This window comes from Rattus norvegicus, chromosome 13, assembly GCF_036323735.1.
Source record: "Rattus norvegicus strain BN/NHsdMcwi chromosome 13, GRCr8, whole genome shotgun sequence".
Taxonomy (NCBI): domain Eukaryota; kingdom Metazoa; phylum Chordata; class Mammalia; order Rodentia; family Muridae; genus Rattus; species Rattus norvegicus.
In genome coordinates, this window is record NC_086031.1 from 47,166,565 (window position 1) to 47,184,860 (window position 18,296).

At 52.8% G+C, this 18,296-nt stretch overlaps 1 protein-coding gene across 4 annotated transcripts in view; it reads left to right on the plus strand.

Annotated features, from left to right (window-relative positions):
• Positions 1 to 334: 334 nt before the first annotated feature.
• Plekha6 (pleckstrin homology domain containing A6) overlaps positions 335 to 18,296 on the plus strand; it is a 140,105-nt gene continuing 122,143 nt past the window's right edge. For 2 of the 4 annotated variants that reach the window (XM_039091292.2, XM_039091296.2), the window contains exons 1-3: positions 335 to 877; positions 5,874 to 5,950; positions 9,333 to 9,390. In XM_039091292.2, the coding sequence (XP_038947220.2) occupies positions 795 to 877; positions 5,874 to 5,950; positions 9,333 to 9,390 (218 nt within the window). In that variant the 5' untranslated portion in view covers positions 335 to 794. Of the gene's footprint in view, positions 878 to 5,873; positions 5,951 to 9,332; positions 9,391 to 16,844; positions 17,248 to 18,296 lie in introns of those variants that run through there. The other 2 variants (NM_001427839.1, XM_039091307.2) reach the window with 2 other exon arrangements.

Below are 18,296 nucleotides of genomic sequence, written 5' to 3' on the forward strand. Positions count from 1 at the left end.
TGAGAAACCTCTGCAGTCCCGGAGGGCTTCTTGGAGAAGGTGCCAGGCAGGAAAAGGTGAGGACTAGCTGAACTAGTTAGATTGGCAACTTGGCTTGAAGGGCCTCCTAGATCCCGGGCTGTACTCGGCCGCGCCACCCTTCCCGCGTTCGACCTTTGTTCCTGCACTAACCTCCCACCAACCGAAGTGGTGTTATCACTTCCCCCTTTCTGCGCCGTGCGTGACTCGAGGCTCGCCCTCGGCGCCTGCTTCCCCGGCGGCGCGCGGCTGCGGGCGCATCCCGGGGCTGGGAAGTGTCCTCCGCGGCGCAGCCAGGCCCCGCCTCCAGGGCCCGCAGTTCAAGAGCAGGCTCGGAGCGACGAGCAGGGGCGCACCTCGGCGCAACCTGCCGGCTCCGGGGGAGCCTCTCCCCGCCGCGCCGGCTGGCGGGAGCGGACGGAGGCCGGCGCTGCCCGTTAGCAGCCGCGGCGGCAGGAGCCTCTTAATTACTCACCACGCTAATTGCCCGGCACTGAACTTCAGGAGCCGGTTCGAAGAGGAGCTCCGGGGCGCAGAGGGGGCGGGAGGTGTCTGGGACCGAACCCCGCCTGGGTTAAGTGCCCGCCCGTTCCCGGCTGGCGGCCAGCTCGCCTTCCGCGGGAGGCCGGAGTCAACGCCGCGGGAACCGGGAGGTGCGCCCGGACCACACCGGACCCCCTCCCCCATCGCCGCCTCTAGGAGGCGCAGAAAGTGGGGGCGCCAGCCTGGCGCGGGGGGCGGGCGCGGAGAGCTAGAGGGGCTGCGGGGACACCGAGATGGCCGATGAGATCGACTGGCTGGACCTGCCAGGCCGATGGACCTACGGAGTGGACCGCGGCGGGAGGATCTTCTTTATCAAGTATGTAGGGCTCTTTCTCGGCCCCCCCACCCACCCTGTTTCCACTTTTTCTTTAAAGTTGTCTGACTTGAAAGGTGACAGGGCTGGGGGTCAGGCTGGGGGTGGTGTTGGAGGGAGGGGGTGGCTGACTAATAAGTTTATCAAGATACCTGTTTGAATGTGACTCCCGCCTTTTCCTCAATGGGGCAAAGTCCAGGAAGGCTCACAGGCTTCCTTCCCTGAGCTGGAGAGGCAGGGCAGGCAAGGTGGCCTTGAGCCTCTTTCCTGACCACCGCACCCTGCAGCAAGGAGTACCTTCCAGCTCTTACATTAAACGAGGCCAGGCGACTTCTTTCCTCCAGACTTGGGCAAACTGACAGCGTATTGGGAGCCCCTGCCTCTCCCACCTGCTTACTGCGGACTCCTGCGGCTCCTCCCCCTGCCTGCTGCTTCCCCGGGTCTGTGGTCAGGAGGCAGAAGAAAGCCCTAGGCTTGAAGAATTCTTTAGGGGGAGGCTTTGCTGCTCTCAGTGATAAATTAGCACCATTCTATTAATTTCATAAACCAAATGGCTGTGGCATAATCTCATTATAGCAAAGTGGCCCTGTTTGGCCCCTCTTTTGGCCGGCTTCTCTGTCATCTTTTGCCAGGAAAGAAATCTCCCAATGATATAGCAAGTGTATATACCACAGCAGTTTGGACAGTTCCCACACTTGACAAGCTTCCTCTTCCTCAAGATAGCCACTCAGAAAACCTTAGAGCTGAAGAGAAGCTACAAGCCAACCCCCATGCTGTTTCCACGCTGGTCAGTCGTGGCTCCGAGTCAGCCTGAGTCTGAGCCCACTTTCTCTGTTGCAGGGGCTTGCCCCATCCATGGTCCTGGTTTGGGGTTTCTGTTCCCACACTTGTGTAGCACTTTCTGGTGTCATTACCACCACCATTTATGATAATTGATGCTGGATTATATTGTCATAGCGGAAACTTCACCAAAGTTCTTGGCCCGGGGTTAGGATCCTGAATACCAGAACTTCTCCATGGTTAAAATCAGAGTCCCTTCCCTCAGTAGCTTGAGCCTTCAAAACCTGTAAGAATCATCAAGGTTAAGTGTGGTTGAGTGCCCTGGGCTCCCAGCTACTTGGGAGGCTGAGGAAGGGGGAATCACTTGATCTGGGAGTCTCCCGAGAGCAAGCTGGATAACGTAGTGAGCCTCTACCTCAAAAATAAATAACAGAACTAAAAATAAGAAAACACTGAGGAGTTTACCTAAAAGACCTTCAATCCCAGCACTCTGGTGGCAGAGCCAGTTGGATCTTTGACTTCCAGGCCAGCCAAGGTTATATAGTGAGACTCTGTCAAAAGCAAAACAAAACAAAAGCAAACAAACAAACAAAAAATACTGGTCCACCACCCCATTCTTATTCTGAGCAGAGACAGCTCAGTGGTCTGAATTCCCAGGAGTTCCTGATGACTTTGACTTTGCTTCCCGATCTCTTCCTGTTCTTTCCTCTCACTCCACAGTCTAGACACACTGAGCACTCGCTCTATCCTGCAGCACAAAAATAAAACCGATAAGGTGGCAGGAGAAGGCACAGACAGCACAGTGTCTCCTGGGAGGCATTTACTTGTGTGATGCTGACTATGGGACCCAAGAGGAAACTTAAGATCTGGAAGGAGACTGGAGAGGCTGTCCAAAGGCCAAGTGCTGGACTGATGCTAAAGGGGAAGGGAAGAATGTAGCAGCCCTGAGCAGCCAGAGGCCTTGTAAGGAAGGCATGGTGGGCTTGAGGCAGAGGTACCTAGAACCCCCTTGGGTCACAGTGGAATGGAGGCTTTGGGGGTTGCAGAGAAAATAAGACAGGAAAGCCGGGCCGAGCAGCGTGAGGAAGGCCTGATGTGTCGTTAGATGAGGGGTGGGGACTCTATCCTACAAGAGACAGAAAGCCTTAGGAGGCTCGTTGTTCTAGGCTCTGCATCCAGGAGGATCCCTCTGGCAGCTGTGAGGGGTGGGCAGGGGTGGGGTGGGGGCTCCAGAAGAGAACACAGTTAGGAAGCTGCTGTGAAACCAAGAAGTCTGATACGACTGTGGTGACACTGGAGAGGAAAGGGTGGGAGAGCAGGGACTATCTCTAGGGAAAGGATTAGGTGTGTGGCCAAATGGAGGGAAGGGAAGAGGCACCTCACAACAGTATCCCGCTTGAGTTTGATGAAGATCAAGACTATTAGCCCGACTTGGGGGTGCAGGTAAGTTCAGAATGCTGAACTTGAGGTCCCCATGTGTCGTCTACAGGGTTGTATAGCTGGCTATACCATCTAGTATTTGAGTCAAGCCTGGGCAGAAGAGGGTCCTCTAGGAGTTGTCTGGCAGAGGTGGGACCTCCAAAAGTGTGAGCGAGAGGTCAGGCAGGTCACCGGGCAGCATCAGTATTTAAGGTGAGAGTAGAGAAAGACAGGCCAGGTTGGGAATGAGACCAAGGTGGTCAGAGGTGAGCAGCACCAGGACTGCAGAGGAAAGGAGACAGAGGAGCTTGAGAAGGAATTAGGAAGGGGTGGTCGGCAGTGGTCAGTACAGCAGAAGAGCCAAAGGTTAGGAAATGTCCTTAGTGTGTCCTTAGTGGAAAGTGGCTTCAGGAGGCTGGGAACAGAAAGCAGAATAATGGGGGATTGGTGAGCAGGAGACCAGGACACAGGGAAAGCAGGAGATTCAGGAAGGGGTGCTGGGTTGAGAAGGAGAGAGCGGATCGGAAGTTGGAGGTAGGTAGGTGGCCCTGAGAGGAAGACAGGGAATTGTACCCATAGGAGACCCAGACAGGAGTGCAGGGGAGGGGTCTGCATGCCACAGGGAGATGCTGGTCACGATTCAAGCGGGGGACCTCAGTAGAATGAGGGTCTATAAAAGACGGGAGACAGATGCGTAGACAGATACCCAAGCAGAGTGTTCACGTCAGAGGAGAGATGGCTGCCCCCTGTCCAATATAGTGACAAGGATGAAAGAACAGGCAAGGAGCTGAGGACGCTTGCCCACCCGAGGGTAGGGCAGATACGCAGGAAATCTGATGGTTTTGACTTCTTCGATGAAGGGCTCAAGAGAGTGCAGTGGAATGGGCAGGTAGGAGAGGCAGTCTGGGACTCAAGGCTGGTGGGAAGGTACTGGAACTATGGTCACCCACAGATAACCCTGACGAAGGAAATAGTTTTCCATGGAGACTGGACCTGAGTGACACCTGCTCTCCCAGGGCTAGCTTCTCCATGAGTGCTAAGGCCAGGCAACCCCCAGCCAGCTGCCTTGTTCTGGGCCTGGCTGACAAGGAGAGGTTGGTAAGGGGTAAGGAGAGGGGGTTGAAGCCTATGGTGGAAAGTCATCTTGTAATGGGGCTAAAAACACAGCATCCCGGTGAGGTGGAGATGAGAGGAACTGGGGGAGAGGAGGGAGGGTCAGGGTAGCACAGGAGGCTAAGGGACTGGCTGCCTCAAGCCTTTTGCTTTCCTAGTCTTCCATTCTGGCTTCTAGCCAGTAGCAAACAGGGACCCAAAGGCCCACTCTTAGAGCTCCCGGTGGCTCCAGGGTGCAGAGGTCATGGGAACTGTGGCTTTGTTTCTTCTCTGCTCGACAGAAGGGTGGGTCAGCTAGAAAGTCACTGTGTGTAGCAGGTGTCCAGCCTCAGGAAAATTAATAAAGTCCAAAGAAAAAGCAAAAGGACACATGCCCCCTCACTGCCCACAGAAGTACACAGCAGTTCTGTTTGTACTGGCCCACGCTGAGAACGACCTGTATGTCCATCCCATGGGCACACTGGCGAATCCTTCAGGTTGCCATTCGGGAAGGGCTATTCAGAAGTTACTAATACTGCAGAGTGGAAGAAGGAATAGAAGGGGGAAGGAAGTTAAGACAGAGGAGCCCAGCTTGTATGATTCCTTCTGTGTAAATGAGAAACTCGATAAGGCATGTGCAAAGCAGATGGGTGTGGCTGGGAAGGGGCAAGATAGGAAGAGCTAGGGGGGTAAACAGGGCTGGGAGGGTGGGAGACAGGAAGTACAAAGGGACACAATAAGCCAGGGGGGTTCAGCATCCTGATCTGGTGGCAGATTTCAAGGTGTTCTGCACGTATATCAGAGCATCGGGTAATACACATATGCGATTTCTTGTAAGTCTTGCTACAGTTAAAACCGAGCAGATTCTGTGGATCTTACACATGTCGCTTATTCCAGAGACAGAGTGGAGTCTCGTCTTGAGCCCCACCCTAGAGCTTGGGCCATCTGGAAGTGCCAGCTCCTAGCCCTGTCCATCCTGAAATGGCCAAGACTGGCAGGCAGCAGCTTCTTGTTGGGACACATCTGGAGGCGTTAGTGGGCCATGTGCATGCATATAGCATCTGTACGATAGATCTATCTGCAATCCTCCTCCTCCTCCTCTTCCTCTCCTCTCTCTCTCTCTCTCTCTCTCTCTCTCTCTCTCTCTCTCTCACACACACACACTCTCTCTCTGAGGTAGCATTTTAAAATGCTATGTAGCCCTGGCTGACCTGGAACTTAATATGTAGATCATGCTGGCCTCCAACTCACAGAGGCTGTCTGCCTCTGCCTCCCAAGTGCTGGGGTTAAAGGTGTGCACCCCCACCCCAGCTTTCTGTCAGATTCTTACACACAGGAATGTTGTGAATGAAAATGTATAGCACTGCAACCATGCAGCAATCACCTCTCAGGCACCTGGGGCCCTGCCCCTTCTTCCTGCCCCACAGTGGGCCAGGGCATTCCGTCCTCTGTGGTGGTTCTACATCAGCAGCCTAGGTTCTGTATTTCTGCTGCATCACAGCACACTCTCCGTGTGTGTCTGCTCTCCTGCCAGGCTAGTGTGTTCTTCGAGGCCAGGGATTAGATGGTGCTTACCTCTGACGCTTCAGAGTTGGCTTTGCACACAGGGCACAGCAAGGCGAGATGGGTGTGGCCATCTCAAGAGCTGAGGGCTCAGCTCCAGGAAGCTCTTTGGGAACCTGACCCATCTCAATTGGTTCTTCCACAGTGATGAGGAGAAGTCAACCAGCTGGCTGCACCCTGGTACAGGCTCACCCATCCAGAGTGGACACTCGGCTGGCCCAGGTAAGGAGTCACCTGCCCCTACCTTTGCAGTTGATGAGGAGCTCGAGGTGGTCATGGAAACCCTTGGCCCCAGACCTACTTTGACTTTCTTGCTACTAGTAGACTCAGTATCCTAGCCTCTGTACGGTTCCTGGGGGAATAGTGCAGAACACCTCTTAGAGATACACCTCTACCATCAGTATCAGGACCAGTCTGAGAGGGCAGATCAACCTGAAGATTGCCGCTACCCAGACGCCATTGGACTGGGCAGAACCCAACCCCTGTGCTGCATGCAAGGCTGGACCATTTCCCACCTGCGACGCTTAATACGGCTGCCCTAAGCCACGTGGGCTAGTGAGCAAGGGGAATGTGGCTAGTCCACGGTGGACTGGAAGTAATTTTAATCGATTTAGGCACAAACAGTCCTTGGTGGCTGGTGCAACTCCTTCAGCAGCAGAGGAAGAGGCCAAGGCTAACACTGGTTTCCTTCTTGCCCTCTTGGACCTCCCAGGCTAGTGGGGAAGGTGGGGTGTGTACAGGCCAACGGCATACAAGAAGCAGGCAGAGGAAGACGTGTTGGGTTTACAGGGGTAAAGAACCCTGGGAATCAGAAGGCCTGGAGTGCTGTATGGATAGAAGGCCTTCTTCTAGGACGGGAGGCCAGGAGGGAGAGGTTTGTGAGCAGCATTGAGGGATAGTCTCTGGCCCTTTGCAGCCTGTACGAGGCCAGACACCAGCCTTTGTCACTCACAGGACACAGCTAGCTCTGCCGGACTCTCTGGGTTAAGGGTTTCACTTGTCCAGCGTCTGCTTCCTTTAGATCTGGATAGGAATCATGGTGCAGAGCTGAAAAAGACTTCAGGGACCATGGACTTCAACTCTTGCATTTTAGAGGAGGAAAATGAAGCGCAGAGAGGAAAGTACTTGGCTCAAGGCCACCTGGCTAATAAGTAAAGCGGGGTCATGGCGAAACGCGCATTCAGAGGTGCAGAGACCTAGTTCCAACGGTGGCTTTCCTTGCCACCAGTGCAGTCTTGGGCAGGGGCTTGCTTCTTTTGGAACTTGGTTTCTGCATCTCTGTCCGTGGGAGAGGATTATGAACCTTACGAGGTGGTAGCAACCTCTGTACAATAAAGCTGGCACCACGAGAAGGATTGGTAGCTGCTATTGTCACACCTCCAACTCAAGTGAAATGAGACCCCAGCTGCCATGTTGCCATGTTTCCTCTGTTGGCCGATGTCCTGGTGCAGAGGCCTCAGCTGCTCCTGTCGAGAGCAGCATTGCCCTAGGTAGGATTTGGAAGGTTCTAAAGAGCCTGGGGAGGCAATTCTTTCCAGTTTTGGTTGCTGCTGACTGGTTGTCCAAGGCCGGGAAGGAGTTAAGATGCCCCCAAAGCTTGCTGGGAGGGCAGCTGCCTGAGTGGGCACTCCGCCTGGACAGGAACATAAGCGCTCTTGGTGTTGCCCAGGCAGAGAGGTCAGTGCAGAGGGAAGTTGCTAGAAAAGGCAGAGGACAGAAACCACACTGGCCTCTTTCCCAGCGCATCACAGTGGCAGGATTATTTATGATTCTGACCCAATGGGGATCCCTCTACTCGGGGAGGCTGCCAACCCACACCCTTCTGAATGGGAGCGCCCTCGTACAGGGACAGAGGGGAACAAGAAGCATTTATGGAGCCACACAGAGGAAAGAGTGTAGGCTCTGGAGGTGGCAGACCAACACTCACATCTCAGCCCAGACACTTCCTGTGTGACCTCAAGCAAGTTGACTAACCTGTCTGGGCCTCAGTTTCCCTTTCGGTCTGACACCCATTTCATATGGGACCTTAGATGGGACCGATAGAAGTGCCACTCCACTAAGGGACACTCCACCAAGTGGCAGCTGCTGAGATGATATTCCTTAGGTTAGGGTTAGGTTCTTGGGGATTAGGAGCTGATCTTGTTCTACTGAAACAGTGGCAACAATGGAGGAACAGGCTCTTCACAAATACACGCGGATAAAATTTGATGGCCAATAAAACTGGGCCAAACTCAGCCTCTGCTCTCTGCAGTGTGTAACCCAAAGCAGGTGGCAAGGTGACGACACACTCAGACTTACAGGGAGGTCTTGTCACCTCCCACCCAAGGCATGTGTTTTAACTGGCCAAAAGAGAAGCAAGAGAATCACTCCTCATTTTTTCAGCGTGTCAGCCAGGGGGCTTTTGCTGAACGATCACCAGCCCTGGTGGATGTAGGTTTCCCCAAAGTTCTCTCCCGAGGGCTGGGGAAAATCTCTGCTGGGAAAGTGGGACGTGGCTAGCGTGTTCATGGAGTGAGCAGGCACATACGCTGGCTAGTTTTACGTCAGTTTGACACAAGCTAGAGTCATCTGAGAGGAGGAAGCCTCACCTAAGAAAAATGTCTCCAGAAGACTGGGCTGAAGGCAAGCCTGTAGGCCATTTTCTTAATAAGTGATTGATGTCAGAGGGTCAGATGTGGGTGGTGTCATCCCAAGACCCTGTGGTCCAGGATACTATAAGAAAGCAGGCTGAGCAAGCCAGTAAACAGCACCCCTCCGTGGCCTCTGCATCAGCTCCTGCCTGCAGGTTCCCATACCGTTTGAGTTCCTGTCCTGACTTCCTTTGGTGATGAACAGTGGTTTGGAAGTGTAAGTTGAACAAATCCTTTCCTCCTTGAGTTGCTTTGGTCATGGGGCTACAGCGATCGTAACCCCGAGACAGCCGTCAAGTCAGGACTAACCAGGCTCTCTGGAATGGCAGTGCTGTGTCCGTAGTACCTCCAGACCAAGGTCAGTTTCTTCAGTGACTCAACCCTTGTCACGCTGAGATTCTGCCAGTGACCTCTTGGAGCTTCTCTGTGGTTACTTTTTATTCAAAGTTGCTATTGAAATTCGCAAGCCGGTCTCTTGTTTTCTGGGACCTGTTCCCTGGGTCCTCCGTGCTTTGTGGTAAAGCAGTAGTCTGGAGGTCCTAATACCCACCTGGGATTCAGAGACTTGTGTCCCAATTCAATATTGGGTACTAAGGACCTGTAAATCTTGGGTGAATCACTCGCTCTTGGCACCAGCCTTGACCTCTGTGATGAGGGGTTCAGAGGACCCTGAGGACCCATCTAGAATGAGCATCAGGGGTTCCCCGGTGTGTTTGCCTCTGCTGGTTCGGATGCTCAGAAGAGGTTTGTGGGGTAACTGAGGGAGGGCACAAGCAGTGATTCATTTCGTTGCCTTCGTCTCTCTTTATTTGATGAAGACTAGGGTGCTAGAAATAATGGGGGGAAAGGTGGAGTGACTGCTTGGACTGTGGCTTCCCCTGGAGTTCTCCTGCCAGACCCCAGGCTGCTGGGTAGAGGTATGACAAGAAATCTGCTTTCAGGATGCTTCAGCTTGTGATTTTGCTTCCCTGCAGGTTTGCCTAAGGGTTGGGAGATGGATTCTGCCCCGGAAGGAGCCGTATACTTCATCAAGTGAGTAGTTTCTTTTTAACCTCACCTTTGGCCTGGCTTTTGTCCCAGTCGCAGATGTGTCCTAGAGAGGGGAGGTGGTTAAAGGACCTGGCAAAGTGTAGCCACTGGGTCTGTGGATGGCCTAGAGGCACTGAGAAGCACCGGGTAGACAGAAGCATGTGTCTGTTGGCTTCAGGGTCACTAGGATGAGTCACTGAAAGGTGTCTGGGGTAGGGTCCATGGAGCCCTGGGCTGAGCTGAACCGGCAGAACCAACCCGCTCATGCCTGTAGGGGAGACTATCACTGAAGTACCAGGCAAGGGTTGAGAGGAAACAGACGGGTATTGAGATGTGAAGTGGGGTGTGGAATATTGGGGGACGGCTTCTTGGGAGCAAAGAGGTTGGCAGTGGCAAGGCCAGGCCCAGCTGCTCTCGTTCTTCTGGATGGGGGCCTCTGTGGTCCTTGGGATGTGGGGCGCCTTCTTTCTCTGAGTGGTTGGCAAGGTCATGAGCCGTGGTCTTAACTCTGGGGGCTGAGGTTATGCTTTGGGAAGCTTCATGGCTAGAAGCAGGCAGGCAGAAGATGTGACTCTTCCAGCTCTGGGGGCCCACGGCCGCATACTTGGGCTCATTTCCTTCTGCCGGAACTCAACGTCTTCCAGTCTGCCTCTCCGTCTCCCCGAAAGTTCAGCTCTAGCTTCCTGCCAGAAGTGGAACTCTGGGGGCTGGGGATTTAGCTCAGTGGCAGAGCGCTTACCTAGGAAGCGCAAGGCCCTGGGTTCGGTCCCCAGCTCCGAAAAAAAGAACCAAAAAAAAAAAAAAAAAAAAAAAAAAAAAAGAAGTGGAACTCTGTGCCCCAGCCTGTGAACTTCTTGCCCGAACCACCCCTATATTCCGCAGCCTCCAAAGAGTCCTGATGCCCACCACCCTGGTGCTGGGTACTGACTCTGCCAGAGATAGCCGCAGTTTCTAGAGAGGAAGGTGCCAGTCTTGTACTTTTTTGTTTGAAACCCTCATCCCTATCAGGGCCTTGCGGTGCTGGTCTGTAATCCTAGGCACTCTGGAGACAGGAAGCAGGATTCTAAAATAAAGGCCCACCCAGGCTACATAGTAAGTTCTAGGCCAGCCTAGGGAGACCTAAGTGAAAACAGACTGAAGATACAACTCAGTGGTAAGCACTTATTTAGCGTTTGTTTGTGAGGTTCAGTACTATAACAATAACAACGATGATAATACATTATAATAATTAAAAAGTGTCTCTAAGGACAAGTAGGTGTCACCTTTCTTTCTCAATCCTTGCATCAGAACCAGCCAGCTTGGTTATTAACCATAAACATCAGCTTGGTTATTAACCATAAATATATTATATATTATATTTATTTACTTCATGTGTATGGGTGTCTTGCTCGCATATATGTTTATGCAGCACGTATGTGCAGTGTCACCCGAGGCCACATCGTCCCAGGAGAGAATGAATCCCCCAGTCCTGGAGTTACAGGTGGTTGCAAGCCACCATGTGGGTGCTTGGAATCAAACCTGGGACCTGCTCCTAACTGCTAAGCCATCCTTCCTTCCACTCTCCCCACTCCCCTCTTCTTGAGACAGGATCTCATTCTTTAGCCCTGACTGGTCTGAAACTTGCTACTTAGACAAGACTACCTTGACCTCATAGAGTTTCCACCTGCCTCTGCCTTCCAAATACGGGGATTAAAAGCATGCCTGCCCCGCCTTGCCCGGCAGGGTCAGCCATATTTTTAAAGTTTAAAAAAAAAAAAAAAAACCAGGGCTGGGGATTTAGCTCAGTGGTTAGAGCGCTTACCTAGGGAGCGCTTACCTAGGAAGCGCAAGGCCCTGGGTTCGGTCCCCAGCTCCGAAAAAAAGAACCAAAAAAAAAAAAACCTTTTATTTTTGCACATGACCTATTTGGAAACCGCTCTGTTGTCACGTGGTTCCACAGCTGACTCTCTGCGAGGGCACGCCCAGCCCTTGCTTCACATAAACACTTGCCGGATTTCTCAGTCTTCTGAACATCATCTTGTTATTTTCTGGTAAACATTCAGCTGTTGAGTTTGTTTACTGAGCACTTTCTGTGTTGTTTTATCTCACCAGTCCGTTCACATTTACCACCCGGGGGCTGGAGAGGTGGCTTGGCAGTCAAGAGAACCTATGTTGCCTTCCCAGGGACACAACTAATTCCTAGCACCCACTGCAGATGGCTCACAACTGCCTGTAACTCCAGCTCTGCTCCCCCTCCCCCCACCGTGGGCACCTGCACTCACGTGCACACACCCACACACAGACACATAATTCAGAATAACAAAAAAAAAAAACAACCTAAAATCCTTAGATGGGGTGACACGCCCACCTCTGTGACCTTCTCTCCCACGACTGCCCAATGCTGGTGTTCACCTCTCTCTGCCTCTTCACCTCTGCCACCGCAGGGCGATAGCCTGCCCTGTCCCTGTGTCTGGAGAGCCTTCTCTTCCTCCTAGATCCAAGTCTCTGGCTTCTGCTCGTCAGTTGGTTCTTCTGTGGTACTAGGGCTAAGACCCGTCCATGGGGCACAGCACCGCCAAGCCCTGAGCCAGTGGGTTTACTTTTTGATAGTGTTCTATCGCCGGGTCATCTCTGAGAGCAGCTTCTGCTCATTTTGTTTTCCGTTATACTAGAATTGTCCCGATAGGAACCTGGTACTTACTGAAGTGGGTGGGTGGGTGGGGAAAATAGAATATATAAATGGGGACACAATTAATTACTGCTGCGGCTGCCAGTCTGTAACTTTCACCGGAGTCTCTTGATTCAATGTGTGCCTGCGTGGATTGTTTTCTCTGCATCCCTCTTAGGAGCCGAATACCAAAGCAGAGAGCCCCGCCCTCGATCCCTGCCCTCCCTGTGGGTCCTTTACTCCTCCTGTCTCATAGGCTGCCTGGCTCCCAGTATCCCGGGAGCCGCATTGGAGTTCATCCCTACCTAGACCTTTCTGGTGGTCTTCTCGCCCCCGGGTCAGAATGCCGCAAGGGTGGCCCCCTCCCCAGAATATGTCATTCATTGCTAAAACTAAAACCCTCCCACATTTTCATGTTTACAGGGTAAGGCCTGAGTTATTCTCCCCGGCATGTGCAGGTTTCCTGCCCAGACTCGGCTCAGTCTTTATCAGTCCTGCTGAGTCTGCAGTTCCAGTCTGCCCCTCACTCTCCTCCAGCCATACCAAGTCTCCGGGGCTCCCTCCTCATCCACTCCTTTCCACTTGAGGAAGCGCTGTGTGGGCTGCTCGCTCTACCCGTGGGAACCAGTCTTCACATTCCTGTTCAACTTCTCAAGTTGAACAGACTTCCAGCTGATGGGGGTTCGCTCTTCTAGGACCATCTCAGTACCATGGTCAAGGACCCCTCAAGGGGCAGGGGCAACCCAGGGATGTCCATGAAGTCTGGAGAGAGAGAGAGGGGGGGGGGAAGGGGGAGGGAGAGGGAGAATATTGTCTTACTGTGTATAATAATGAAAATACCCCACAGCTTGTGAAAGCAGGAGCCACTCTCAGAGCTCAGGACTTTACTCCATTACCTCATTTATTCATTTATTAATAATTAATATTAATTTATTAGTCCCTTGGTAAGTGAGGCTCCGTCAACTCTGTTTTAGCAAATAACAGGAAATGAGATATCTAGACACATACAGAAACCCAACCTGGGAGGCAGTTACTGTGAGTAACTGTGATTTCACTGCTGTGTTCTCACCAAGATAACTCAGCTGCACTCAGCTTCCTTAGTGTCCGGGGCTTCCTACCCCTCACCCAGTGAGCATGCCAACGAACGAACGAATCCGGAATGCCTTGTTTTCCGTGAGCAGTCCATTCTCACCGAGGCTTCTGACATTTGGTTGGGAGGTAAAGAGACTGTGATGGCCGCACACATGGATCCCATGAAGTGAATTTTTTTTTTTTTTTTAAAAATCAGATGTTCAGATAATTTGGGCTGATGTTTCTTCTAGCATGGGGAGCCACATTTCACATTCACTGGCCTAGGTATTTAACAACTACGATAACTATATCACATTAAGACCAACCCTAAATGGCATTAGAGGGTCAGGTCTCACGGGACCTGCTACTGATGTATTTATTGTTCCAGTGTGCTGAGGTTTTAAAAGTGTCTTTGCCAATTGTGGAGAGGATTAGAGAAGAGAAAAAGCAAATAGGGAGTGGTTGTAGCTCACTGTGGCCTGTGTGCACTTACTGCACTAGTCCATGGGAGGGCAGCAGAGCACACATGGTCTGCAGACCATGCCTTCAAAAGGATTTGGAGTGGTGACCCACTGTATCACTTGCCAGGAACTGGGAGCCATCTTGACCCTCCCTTACTGCAGTTCTGTCACTGTGAGTCTGGAGCCTTTCTGAGACTTATGAGCCAGCTATGTAAAAGCAATTCCTAGCCAATAAGTGATCTGGCCCTAGTCTTTTGCTTCCTGCACAGGCAGTCTGTTGTGGAACTGGTCCCTTCTGTCTTTAAGAGTGCCTCTCCCTGTAGAGTTGTCCAGGCAGGAGACATGGCAGAGAGGTGGACTACAGAGCCACACCCCGATAACACTTGCTGCTGCTCCTCCACCCAGGGACCACACCCAGCGCTGGCACTCCTTCCTGTTCTAGTCTGAACAGTTCCTGCAGGAAGGTGTCAAGTGGGCAGCTGGATACCTACTTGGACCTCTGGTGAATCCAGGAGCTACTCAGGCCATTCCAGGGGTTGCTGGAAGGCAGAGCTACGGAAAGGCAGGGCTCCGCCCACAGATGCTCAAGAGCTGGATGATGAGCCTCTGGTACTTTCCTAGAGGCTGTGTAGGTCACCAAGAGTCCAGACAGACAGACCCTTAACTTGTGGGTCACCTGAGAAGGTCCTCTAGGCCCTAAGGTGGAGCTGCCAAAACTGTTCTGCTGTCCTCTGGACAGGATAGAGGAGAGAAAACCACAGGACAGAAGTTCTGGTATAGGGGTCCTACCAGCTCTGTCTCGTGCAAGGCAAATGTTACTCCTCAGAAGGAAAGGCAAGGGGGATCTGCACTGCAGACAAACCTCGTCTATAGATGAGGAAAACTGAGGCTCAGCGGTCAAGTGCCCAGTTCAGAGGCGCTGTATTAGTCAGGGGTAGAGCTGAGTCTGGAACCCAAGTCTTTTGACAACTTCACTATCAGGCCCCTCCATGATTCCTAGGTAATGTGTTCTGGGTGAAGGAGCAGGGGCAAGGCCTCTAGGGGAAAGGTGGGCCCCAGGGGGCAGCTAATCCACCAGTTTAGTGACCACCAGGGCCAGTGGGGAGTGTAGAGTGGTGACCATCTTTGAAGGTGTGAGTGAGGGGGATGAGGTTGGACCTGGAATGGGAAGACAGGACCACAGAGGCGCTTTCTCTGGGGATCCTTGTTCCTCAGGCCTCCTCCTCAGCCTCTCTCAGAGCAGTTTGCTTCTCGGCTGGGCTAACAGAGGAAAAGATTTAGACTTGGCAGGGAATACTTGCTTTCTCAGCTCTGCCATCTCCATCCTGCCAGCCCCAGAAGCCCTCTTACAGCTCCCATTTTGCTCCCCAGCAGGAAGGCACTGTGCCCAGCCCAATCATCCCTTTGGCTTCTCATACCCCCTGGAGCCCCAGTATCCTCTGGAAGCAGCCACCCTTCTGGCTCAAGCTTCTGGGTGAGCCAGAGTCTTGTCTGGAGCGCTCACTCTCTGTCTGCCAAAGAGGAAACCCGCCCAGCAGGCCTGTCTGTTGGCTGCCCTCTCCACCTGCCTAAGGACTGTGTGGCATTTCAGTTGGGGTCTTCGTCCCCTTCCAGTCCTCTCTTGTATACTGGGATCTCTCTTAACCAACCGCACTTTGCTCCATCAACTTCTCAAGGCCAGAGACCCCCCCCAAGAGTCCCTCATTTCTGGCTGCCTAGATGCTGACTGGGCCCCACCTGTACCAGGCAACCTTGCCAAGTCCTGGAGAGCTGGGTAGGTGAACTGGGCCTGGCACTGGGCCCTTACTCACAACTTCCCTGCCCCTTTAGCTGAGAGGCTTTCCCAGAGAGTCATTGAGGACCAGCCTGGCAGCTCATCTTGCTGAGGGGAAGAGAGGGGAAACCCTCCCAAGGGAGCAGCTAAGCCACAATGTGCTCACCTGCCCTGAGCAGGCATGAGAAGGCTTGTCCCTTAGGTACCTCCTCAGGCTCTTGACTTTACTCTGTCAGGTCTCCCCCATATCTCCCCACTCCTAATCTATCTCTTCCTGGGTGCTGGGGGGTCGGGCGCTGTTCTTTTGTGCCTTCTAAAACAGATTCGTTTTTTAAAGAAAGTGCTCCAGGTGACAAAAAAATGATGCTCACTCAGGGATGCTCACACAGGATGCTCACCCAGGGATGCTCACACACCATGGTGAGACTCAGAGTGGGGACCGGTTGCTTTTCTGCTTTGCTCTTTTTTCTTTTGCCACAAGACCTCATGTAGCTCAAACTGGCCTCGAACTCATTGAGTAGTCATGAATAGCTTTAAACTTCTGATCTTCTTGTCTACACCATATTTTATGGGGTGCTTGTTTGCAAACCCCTAAGGCTTCATTTCCTGTGTCCTGGACAAGCACTCAACTGAGCCAACATCTTCTGCCTAGGATGCTTTTGTTTAAAAAAAAAAATCAAGACAGTTTATTTATAGATAACAATAGAATTATCAAGTGGGTGGGGCCTTGCAGGTATTCATCCATTCCTGCTTTTTGGAATGTTTCTATGTTCAGAAGTGGCCTCAATAGCATGGTCTCCAGCTCTGGGTCCAAGGTGTGGCAGAGACAAAACCCCTGGAAGTTAAAGGCAAATCCTTCCCACTCCTTTCAGATCCTGGCCATAAAACCAAGGTTCCATTCATCCACTGTCACCTAGTTTCCCAGAGAGATGTGAAAAGAAAGAAACTGAGGCACAGTGGAGGAGAGAGATGGGGAAAGCCCCTGACAATATTTGCAGCAGAAACAGGGCTATAACCTTATTGTTTAAAGTTCCCTGCTCCTGCCCATCAGTACTGAAGAGCACAGGTTCCGGGCTTGGCTAACACCCTCAGACTGGTCACTGGAGACCAGTCTGGGTTGAAGACTATGAGATCCTGTTTTGTTTTGTTTCTTGTTTGTTTGTTTTTGTTTTTGTTTTAAATGGATCCCAGATCTCCCAACGTTTTCCTTTAAATTCATTGTGTTGAGAGATATGGAAGTATTAGGATTCCAGCAAAGCCCTCCTGATACCCAGAAATGGTCTCTCTGTTTGGGGATAGTCACAGAGCTGAAAAGCCACCACTAGGCAGACTGGGTGTATGAGGTCCCACCATCCTGCCAAGCCCAGGGGCAAAAGCGTTCTGCAGTCTCCTGTGGTAAGCCTCTGGAAACGCGGCTAATCCATATGTAGGCCCAGATGCCCTCTGGGGGGCAGCCTTGTCCTGTCTGTGGGGCGGCTGGGGAGGCTGTGCCCACCAACCCCTTCTCTTCGGGGAGGGTTGCAAGGGTGGTTAGCAGCTTGTCACTGGTGTGGATGGAGTTAAACCTTTCAGGGGACTATTTACTCCTGATCCTAAGTGACAGCTTGGGGAGGGAGAGTCACGTGGTCTGAAATCCCCACGGGAGCCGATGGAGCATGCCCAGCTGCTTCTGCCTGGGAAAGGTGCTGGATCCTGCAGTAACCACAACAGCATCCTCTCCCCGGAGCCAGGGATCTGCCAGCGAGAAGATGACTGATTAGATCAGATTAGATCCAGAGCCGCGCTCTTCCGAAGGGGTCCCCAGGGGTGGGGGAGGAGGACCCCAGCTGGTGCGAGCTGGGGGAAGGGTGCCTCCGAAATCGCGCTTAGCGCTCTCAGCGCGGGATCACACCTCCAAGGCCCAGCCGGTGAGTCCGTTTAGGTGCACCAGACCTAAGAGGTGGGAGAAAGAAGGCTGGGCTGGGGCAGAGCTGGCAGCCGGTGTTGGCCGCAAAGGCCAGGGTTGTGTGCACTGCAGTGAACTGCCTTCTTCATCCTCAGCCTTGGCAGCCTTACTTAGGGATCATGGATGCTGAGAATGCTAATTATAGCCTTTCTGTGACCTCACCCCTCCAGAATCCCTAAGGAAGGGCCGGCACCACATGAATTGATTAGATTTGAATTGCGTCCCCGGGTGAAGGCAGCTTTGGGACTGCCAACCTCCAAGGTGCAGCCCCACCCTATCTTAATTTTGTAGGAAAGAGAGATGGAAGGGTTCAGGGGTCAGGTTCAGGTCGCTGGAGGCTCTCCTTCCTCAGTGGAAGGGATCAGAGGCTCTTGGTTTCTTAGGGGGTGTCTGCGGCTCAGTGGGTAGCTGCTAAAGGGCATGTGGACAGGGGCGGTGATGGAACATGCCGTGTTGGTGATGAAAAAGCAAATTGCTGCTGTTTAAAGCCCTAGGACTGGGCTATTGTGTGAGGAGTCTAGGGTTGAAGTGGCCAGAGAGATACGCAAGGGGGGAGGGCGGAGGAAGGTGAGGAAGGAGGGGGGGGGAGGGAAAGGCTGTTACTGGGAGATGCCCTTTTGGGACTGCAAACCAGTCTGGCTAGAGAGTAAGAGATGGGAGACCCTGAATGCAGAGAGAGGCGGGTTAGAGCGTGGTGGGAGGAGGGGAAGGGGCGGGAGAGAAAGAAGGACACGTCCCTAGTAAGTGTCCCAAGAGGTGTAGCCTTTAGGACTGGGCAGCTCATCTCAAGTCCCTCAAGACCTCTCGCTCTCCATCTGGCATCTCCAGTGGCGCACTCAGCCGCCAGGTCTCCAGCATGCGTGGGCGGAGCCCTAGCTGGCACGCCTCTGCCAGAGCCCCTGTCCAGATGGCTGCGGGGCACTGCAGGTGCTGGCCCGGTCCTCCCATCCCGAGCCTCTGAATCATGTGGAAGTGGGGAGGATTCTACGGGTGCAACTCTCCAGCGGCAGC